The sequence below is a fragment of the Notothenia rossii genome (genome assembly GCF_949606895.1).
Source record: "Notothenia rossii genome assembly, chromosome: 4".
Classification (NCBI taxonomy): domain Eukaryota; kingdom Metazoa; phylum Chordata; class Actinopteri; order Perciformes; family Nototheniidae; genus Notothenia; species Notothenia rossii.
Window position 1 is genome coordinate 69,712,277 of NC_136902.1, and position 9,662 is coordinate 69,721,938.

Genomic DNA, 9,662 nt, shown 5'->3' on the forward strand with positions numbered 1-9,662 from the left:
CACACAATCCCCACCCAGGGGCTGGACTCACCGCTACTATCATTTCTGCATACTCCTGATGCATTCATGGAGTCCTAGTTAACTAGAAAGAAAATTAATTGTGATGAAAGTATTGGAATTTAACAGTTGAATGTTTTCTAAAACAGCCTCATGTATACAAATGTACATTATTTTGCATGGGAAAATTTGTTCAAATGTGTTTTTAGGTTTATTACACTACCGTTTAACTAATTATTTTCTCATGAAATTAATTTGCTGAAGCAATGTTGTCCTCAAGAAGCATGACAACAAGTATGTTTCTGATATCTGACTGCATGCCATTGAATAGTTAATCTAAAAAATAAATAAAAATGTTCGACCATATTTAAACTGATATTTATAATATAATAATGTATTCATCACCAGACTCTCACGTTGGGTTAAGTTGGAGAGCTGGTTCAAAAATATTGAATGTGTTCCTGTGAAAATGTCCAGGTGGAAAACATCAAACAGTACATGAACGCAGCATTGCTCTTTATTTGCGCTCTCAATCCCAGTAACATTGAATCGTGATCATATCGCAGTGTGTGTGTGTGTGTGTGTGTGTGTGTGTGTGTGTGTGTGTGTGTGTGTGTGTGTGTGTGTGTGTGTGTGTGTGTGTGTGTGTGTGTGTGCGTGTGCGTGTGTGTGTGTGTTTTATTTGTGTTATGTGTGTTATTAGGGGAGGAAGTAGACAGCTTTAATGCGGCGATCTATTTAAATGATGGGCTCGTCTCTCTTATCTTTTAAAGGTGAATCTAACTTGCATATCATCCCATCAACTGATAACGCTCTTAACCGACCCCTTTACATCAGCTTTTAAAGCATATTACGTAGTACGTAGTACATATTACGTAGTACGTAATACAGATGTGTTAGCCTACTTAATCATATCTAAATAATGATACAACAAATTAACATATCTTATTCAATAAGTGTGACATCTTAAATACGAGGAAACATTATATATACCAGAACCATTATTATTTACGTTCGTTATTAACACATATTGCCTTAGTAGTAAAGCAAAAATAAAGAAACCACGCAGCGGAACGTTGTATCCTTACTCGACGATCGTCATGCCGACCGGACGTTAATTCCAGACGGACCAAAACATCTTTCCAAAAGTTGACGTGGAGGTGTTTGTCTACAATGGCTGCTGCTAAAGTAGAAAATGTGATTGATAGCTCCACTGTCATACAAAACCAAAATGTGCCTTCTCAAACAAATAACCCGCTGTCAAGGAAGCTTAACAAAATCCTGGAGACGAGGCTCGACAATGACAAGGTAAGATGAAAGAGGTTAGCTTCTTGCTAGCTAGCTAACATTAGCTTGACGTGCAAGATAGTCACACAATGTTGCTTTTGGGTCTATATTAAGCAAATATACATGGAGAATACATAAAAAAGATGAAACCGTTTACGATATTTGGGTCAATGTGACTATGGGCCAGATAAACAGGTAATACTAGATTATGGAGCAGAAGAAAGACACATCCCAGCTTAAAGAGGATACACTCAAATACAATCATTACGTTTGTGTAAAGGAGCTATTAAGTCAACCCATATTAATGCAGTACTAATAGAAGCAGCTGAAGTTAAGAAAAGAGAAACTAGCACTTGCTTTCTGGGTCAGGTTAAAGGAGGTGGTGAAGAAAACCTTACAAACAGAACCTTACAGGAATTTTGAGGATATTTTAAGTTCCAGGGGTGAGGATTTGGGTGTTGAAGGAAAGAATGACATGCATCCACTTCGGTGACTTCTGACTCAGTTTCACAGATTGTGAAAAGAGAACTCTCTCTTAACCACAGAGTTTCACTGAGTGACCGCATAGATAAATGACAGTTTGACACAAAACCAATTATATTTTCAATAATTCCATGCTTACTTGCCCATGTGTGTGCAAATTATGCAAAACAATTACATACACGTGTCTTAGAAGTCAAAGCATTTTTTGATTTCTGATTACTGTCATGATCTGATTTTACACAAATATTTGCTTAAAAGATCATTTCAGTTACAACAGCATTCATGTCAAGTGAATCAAAAATATATATCAGATGTTATAACTACACTGTGAAAAGTATTGTATTTTAGTCCTCCTGCTATCTAATGACATTTTAATGAAATTTCTTTTTTTTTCTATTCAAATGTATGATTTGTTCAATAGCTTCCATTTAATTTGACCCAATGGCCCCAGCTGGATGCAGATTTGTTATAAATACACTGTATAAATACGACAGACCACCAGTGACATTTGGTGTTTTCTCTATTAAATATGAATATTTTAATGAAAGTATCTGCAGTTTTTAGGTTTAACATGTCAAAGTCAATGCAGCATTGTATTTCTACACTGCACAAATAAGACACACCTCTTTTTATTGGATCTTAGTGCCTTTTCAATTTAATATGAATATTTTATTATTGAACAGTCCTTATTTTCTTCAATAGCTTACTTGTCATTTGACCAAGTCAGTGCAAATCATAATGTGTTACTACACTCGACAAGTAGAACACACAGTTTTTATAGTTTTTTCTATTTGACATGGATGAATATTTTTCTTAATGATTTTCTTATAAAAATATTTATATCAAATAAATATGTATATAAATAGAGGTGTGTCCTCCTTTTCAAGAGTTCAGTTCAGTTCATGGCACATTTGTAATAGAAACACATGTGCCACATAGGATAGGACACATTTATTATTAATATTTTAGCATCATTTTTCACATGAACAAGTCTGCACGGAGTTATTGCAAATCACATTGGCTTTGTGTCAAAAAATGATGTATTCATGGTGTCTGTCGAATAGCCAAACTCAAAGTAACTTCACCGCAGTTGAGTGCAAGGGGAACCGATCCTCATCAGACATTGGTTGAGAACAAACCAATTGCCTTACATTATCATATTATTTTGTGCTTTCAGGAAATGCTGGAGGCTCTGAAGGCCCTGTCTGTGTTCTTCACTGAGAACAGTTTGCGCACCAGGAGAAATCTTCGCGGTGACATCGAGAGAAGAAGCCTTTCCATCAACGAGGAGTTTGCACGAATATTTAAGGATGTAAAAGAGGTAACTCAAAGTTTTGCGATAACATACAGTTTATTATCTTTAAACAGCAAGGTCAACTCAAATCATCTACAAAGCACCTGTGCAGTGTCTCTCTTGAACTGAGGTGGGATTACAAAAGGTCACGTGGGGACGGTATTGAGTAAATTAATCTCTAAATAGTGAACTTTGTTTTTCCAAAGATGCTGCCCCTGGTGTTATGTTATTAGAGTAAACGACAAAAACAGCTGTGCTAGTAGTTATGAACAGCATATTACATGTATTATTTGCATTTCAAATGTCAGGGATAGACATTGTTTCAATTCAATTTAATTTGAAGATTTTTTCAGCAGGGATCATCACAAGAGTAAATACTGTCGTGGATATTGTGAAAACCTTGAATTAAAACATGCTACTGCTCAATATTTATTAGAACTATATGTGTGACTCTTCATGTATGAACAGTGCTGTTGTAACCAACTGTAACGTCATGTTCTCCATAGGAGCTTGAAAGTGTTCATGAGGATGTCCAGGCCATGAGCACATGTTGTGAAGAAATGACCGACAGGTTAAAGGTATAGTACATTTGTTTTACTTTGTGTGCCTGATTTAATAAATGCATTTTGAGAACAATTCTGACGCAACCTTTCTTCAACAGGCTGCTAAGGACCAAACTCAAGACCTCATCATAAAAACCAACAAGCTGCAGGGAGAAAAGTGAGTTCTAAACGGGTAAACGTTTTTTCTCTGTGTTTGGATGTATGTTTGCATTTACCTCCAAAACTCAACCTTGTAACTTGATTTAAAAGTGCAGAAAAAAGTAATGTGTAGTGAATCAGTGAGGATTACAACTGGTGAAAATATATCTTTCAGTTAGGGGTTTACATATGAACTCTTGCCTGTTTTGGATGCATGTGTCAGAGCTATTTTACTTAGCAGTATTATCTCTTGTAAAACATTATTGCAACTCAATGGCTAAAATGTTTGATAAGCTTGCCACCCTGAACTTCTAAACTAGCAATCCAGAGTATTAGCGAGAGACAAAGAAGATAAGATGGCAACTTGATTCAAAAATATTTGCAGAAACTTCCTGGAACTCTCATTTCTCCTCTTATCTGTTCTGATGCCAAGTCCTTTTGGGAACCTTCCACATGCATCATTGATAGCCATCTTTATCAGTCCAATGCTTGACCCCATCCGTTCCATCTCCCTTTAGGTTATTTTCTCTTGCAGAGAAAATTACCTCTTTTTCCGCAGAAGTGGGTTTCGAGACAAAAAGCACTTAAATATAAGCACTGCAGGAATCATGGTCCACCTTGCAAATGATAAGCATTTATTGCATCCATCATTTGGTTCTGAAAGGCAGACCTTGCTAAAGGTGCTAGCACTTCCTTGTTTTCCTGTAGTTGCCTCTGAACGTTTTCAACTGAAGAAGACTTTCCAATTTTATTCAAACCTAATAATTACATTAAAAAATCTATACAAATCATTTGAAATATATGCACAAATATTGATTCGACCCGACCATTTAAAACAATATGTTTGTTTAATTGTGAGTACATTTCTCTCAACTCTGTCAAATGCAGCTCAACTTTAGTGTCAGAAGTTGTGAGAGATGTGTGCAGGGCAGGAGGAGTATGAATGATTCATGAGGTTGATGAAGGAGGGCAGCAATCATCATTAACAAAGCATTCTTTTTTTTTTATTGGTCATGTCCTGCGAGGTTTGGCCTTGATATACACATCAAAGTAGTTATTGGTTACACTGCATTACCCCCTTATCTTGTTGAAGTCAGACTATTACGACTGGAGAGCAGCACATCAGTGTTTGAGCGTGTGCAATCAGATTTGCTGACAACAGATATTAAGACCCATTAGATATGCAGATTCAAAATGAAGAGCTCACCATGACATAGAGTCACGGGTCGCGTCTGACGGTGCATCTTGGGTTCTCACCATGCTGCCGCTCATGGAATACCAATCCATTGTTTTTGGGTTGAAAGGCTGCCAATAAATCTAATCTAGGTGTCATTAACCTATGATTTGTTTTCCGGGCTGAGTGTTGACAGGAATGTGTAAATGAAACACCCGCTCCTGGGAGCCAATAGCTGAGTGTTGGGATGGGCTTCATTAGCATTTTGTGGCGGCTGTGACCTTAAGTGCTCAGTGACCTTGTGAGGTGACAGGGGCAAAGATAATGTAGATTTCTGGCAAAAGACACTGCCTACAGCTGTGATTTACCGAGGCAATTCCACGCTCCGCTGGCACAACGTTAGCATGGAATTGATAGATAGGTGACACAGGAGGGGGAGGGCTCTGAATCTGACAGAAAAAGCTGTTAGGATAAAGCCACCAACAAATAGTTGCATGGTTCTGTGAAGGTAGGTGGTCAGAGGTTTAACATTGCCCTTGCAGTTTCCTCCCTGCTTTGTCTCTTTCTTTGCACAGTGGTCCCATTGGGGCCTGCTGTCCGCCACTGTGACATTTTCATTCGCAGAACCACAATGACCCCCACAGCCAGATGGGATAGTGTCTGCACGCCGGGTTTTGACCTTGTCTTCGGCAATTTTGTCTCAGAAGAGCTGCCAGGGGAAGTGTGTGCAGTCAAGCTGTCCTCCTTCAGCCGTCCACCAGTCAGCCCGGCCACTCCAGTTTTCTCTGTCACATCTTTTTCAGGTCACACCATCCTCTGCAGCCCTATGCTATTGTCTTCTTTGCAGTTGAAACTCATTTAGCAGTACTATCTCATAATGTGTGCTTATACAGTCATGTTCATAGCCCTACAGATGCTCCTGTTGTGTGTTTAGCTGGCATGGCGAGGCCTTTGCTGAACTGTTTGCTATCTTATCTTCCAGTGGCACTTTGTCATTTGTCAGCTCTAATGAAACGGAAAGGAGCAGCGCGTTGCTGACAGTGTACAGAAGCAAAGGTGGAAGAGGCTGGCCAATGGGAGGAGACGGCCTCTGTTTGTCTGCCAGCTGTCAGAGGTGCTGCTCTTTTGTTTTGTGCTGGTCCTGTTCAAATAGGCTGTCAGTAAGAGCACTAAATAGGTGTTGCTAGTTGTTCCATAATGAAACGTAACACTACCCACCTGCCCTGCACTGTGTGATCTTTGCATTAGCGTGACATGTTATCTGCGGAACATGTTGAGACGTGTCTCTAACGGATGTTTGTGTGGACCGCGTGACCTCACGAGCCGCCGCAGCTGAAGGGGTCGGTTTGCTAGTTTAATTCTTCAGCTATTACTGAATCACTCACAGCTACGGAAGGCCTACTGGGCTGCATGCCAAACAGCAATGTAGATACATGTATTAATCACAACTAAACTGCATTTGGCTTCAAGGCAGCCACTTGTTTCCAACAGTAATTCCTACAATTAAACACAAGATGAATTATCAGCCTGTGTTTCTATTTTTCAAAGAAAAGGAAACAAATGCTCTCAGTATGACTTCTGTGTAAGTCATTACTTAATCCAGATCTCTGAAACACTTGATAGAACGATCAGGGATATAAAATGGTAAATGGCAACCTGTGTAAAATGACCCTTGAGCCTTATTAAGGCTCAGCTGGCTGTCAATGAGGGAATGGCTGTGAGTGTGACTTCGGGTTGTCTGATGTGCCTGTGATCATTGGCGCGTGGCTAACTAACAGCTTTGTGAATGCCAGATTTCCACGCATGCCTTTTTGAAGTGGCCCTTAATAGATTTTAATGGATAATCGAACCCGCATGGTTTACGACTTATGAAAGGGTTGGACTTTCGCTTTTTAGATACAACAGTTGACCTCCTCGTCATGCGTTCTGTTTAATTTTCAGTCAGAAATGAGAAATGTCTTCTACATCTTTACATAGATATCAAATGTTTAAGTAAAATAAAGTTTTTTTCACTGCTGGAATCTCAGTTTTTATGTTCTTGGTGCTGCACCATCAGCTCTGTGAGGTTATTAAACAGGCATCGGTAATTTCAGTGTTTCAGTTTGATGAAGCTGTTTATGAGATTGTGCTGTGTTATATTGCCTAACCGATTTCTGTGCTTGAACACACAAAATCAATTGGCCTAGTTGAAGAATCTGTGCACACACACAACCCAGCACAAAAGGAACTGACACACCAAACTTGTTTTCTTTCTATTATGTAACTTGGATCTTACTTCCCCTTGCACATGTTGTTGAAAAAAAGCATAAATATTCAGTTCATTCTTTGAAGCCCTAGCCTGGAGTCTCTACATACGTGATATTGCAGATTCACTCGAGTATGTTTCCTCTCCATGGTATTTTGTAATTGCAGTCTGGAGAAGAATGTGTCATGTCCTGACAGCGCTGTAGAAACGATCCCGCTGCTCCTCTGTTCCTTTGCACCGCTCCCACAGCTCCCACAATCCCCCTCTCCTCACCTTTTACAGGCTTGTGCACTGTGCAACCTTTTTCCTTGTTGTGATTGACTTCCTGGAGGAACAGGTCCCTCAATCTCGGCCTCCTTGGTGTGAAGATGTTGCTCAGTTTGATGCTTGAAAACTGTTTTCTCTGCTGGTACTCCGAACCCTATGAAGTTCAACACATCCATAGGCAGAATAACAGAATATGCATGGGAAAGTATCAAAATGGAGTCTCATGTGTATCCTGGCCAAACTTATTGCCATTCACATTATTACTAAAAGATATTAAGAACTTACTTTCTGACTTATCTTTACGTTTATCTATAAAAATGTCCTTAATACATCACCCGTCTATCAAAGCCTCTCACAAACACAACCTCATTTAAAGGCTTCCTTTAGTAGAAATACAAAATGTGGCTTAAATGATTCATGAATACAATTCCAAGCTATGGCATCTTAATGTGACATACGAAATGAGGCTTATAAAGCTTTTATGATTATTAGGATGATGGGATGGACAATCAATTTGATGTCCCATAAAACTGGTATGTGGGATCTTTTATCCTAGTTCCAATGTTGTATGGGTTTCTCTTCTTCTTTTCCCCTGCTGTAGACAATAACACAACAACCTATCATGATATAAGTCCCTTGTTAGCAGCAGATTCCTGCTACAGAACAGATGATTCAATTAGATGTTGGTTGAAGCCAAAAGCCCAACATTTGCATATTAGTGATAATATCGCTTTTCTTGAGCCAACCGTAGCTTCCTCACAGTACAACAGTTTACAGCTAATATATTACTATTGCTCAAGTGTTGTGTGAAGACAAGCATGTTCACATGCAAATGCTTTCTCTAGTATATGCATTAATTGAATGACTGGCCTCATTAGCATAGCTTGTTAATTTTTTATATGTATCTCTTTAATTGTGATGAGATTCCAGGTGGCTGAGTGCCTTTTGTTTTAACTTGTTATCTCTCAGTGGCATGGTGTTCTTGAATTATGTTGTTTTTTTGAACGTGCGTTTGACAGTGACGGGTACCTTATAATACAAACTGTCATCTGTTACATTATTTTAAAAAAAATTGACTAATAATAATACGTTTTGACAATGTCACAGTGAAAGCGTTCTGTCTGCATAACATTAACACATTATTGATAGAACTGTCACTACTCTTACCGTTTTTAATTATAATGCCAACTTGTTGTAATGATGTACAACTTTAAGGTATGATCCCCAAGTCTATATATGATACAATTCAAGGCGGTGGCTCACCCAAACTGTCTTTGTGCGTTGCGACACATTTCAACATAGAAACACATAACGGGCAAAGATGCCTTGAAGTCCTGTGGGACTCGGCGAGCTGTGCACAGCAATACTAAATCATAGAATCCTGTAACAGATTTACAACCCTTTACTTTCAGCTCGGTGAGCACTGGTAATAGCTGTGTGCGAGACAATGGTTAGATAATGTTGGGTTCTTCTCCATCACCAAAACAACCCAGTGATTTACTGATGCAGCCTTGTTTTCTCAGACGTGGGCAGAGAATATAGACGAGATGGTTTGGATGGATGGATGGGGACAGAGGGAGTACTCTTGCTGTTGTTCTGCTATCCTGTGACAGAGTTCCCTGTTTGACTAGGGCTGTTGCCATGGACACTATTGTGTTGAGACACTTATAGTGACACTGATAGTGATCACTCTGCTGTTATTGATAGGGACAAAACCTGGCCTGAATCTGGCTCTATTCTTTTTGTGTGTCTTGGCTCCCTCCGTTATTTATCTTCGGCACATGATATCTTTACTGTCCTGCCCTGTTGTCTCACTCTGAGTCCACTGTGAGCAAGAGGTGTGTGTGTGTTTGTGTAATATGACTGCCCTCTGCTGTAAGACTTCAAACATTACAGCTTGTTGAGGTTTTGCTTTTCTTTCTTTTTTGTATTAAAAGCATAAAGCTATGATGCTAAGTTAGTGTGCAGGTAAATGGTCTGCAAAGTCTTAATGGACTACTTGTTTACTTCCGTAACATATTGACGTCACTATGTAAAACTGGAGATTCTATTGGCTAGTTCTCCAACAAATTGGACGTGATCTTCTAAGGGGGGGGTTAATTTTTAAGCAGTTGACCAATCACAACAGAGTCGGCCAGCTAACCAATCAGAGCAGACTGGGCTCTGGTTTCAGACAGAGGGTGAAAAGAGGTGCTGCAGCACAGGCAGTACGAG

At 39.3% G+C, this 9,662-nt stretch overlaps 1 protein-coding gene across 1 annotated transcript in view; it reads left to right on the top strand.

Moving 5' to 3' along the window:
• Positions 1 to 920: 920 nt before the first annotated feature.
• The window catches only part of cog6 (component of oligomeric golgi complex 6), a 21,855-nt gene continuing 13,113 nt past the window's right edge, over positions 921 to 9,662 (top strand). Inside the window, exons 1-6 of the mRNA XM_079673817.1 lie at positions 921 to 1,305; positions 2,945 to 3,088; positions 3,568 to 3,639; positions 3,723 to 3,781; positions 5,919 to 6,096; positions 8,861 to 8,864. Coding sequence (XP_079529943.1) covers positions 1,171 to 1,305; positions 2,945 to 3,088; positions 3,568 to 3,639; positions 3,723 to 3,781; positions 5,919 to 6,096; positions 8,861 to 8,864 — 592 coding nt within the window. The 5' untranslated portion in view covers positions 921 to 1,170. The remainder of the gene's footprint in view (positions 1,306 to 2,944; positions 3,089 to 3,567; positions 3,640 to 3,722; positions 3,782 to 5,918; positions 6,097 to 8,860; positions 8,865 to 9,662) is intronic.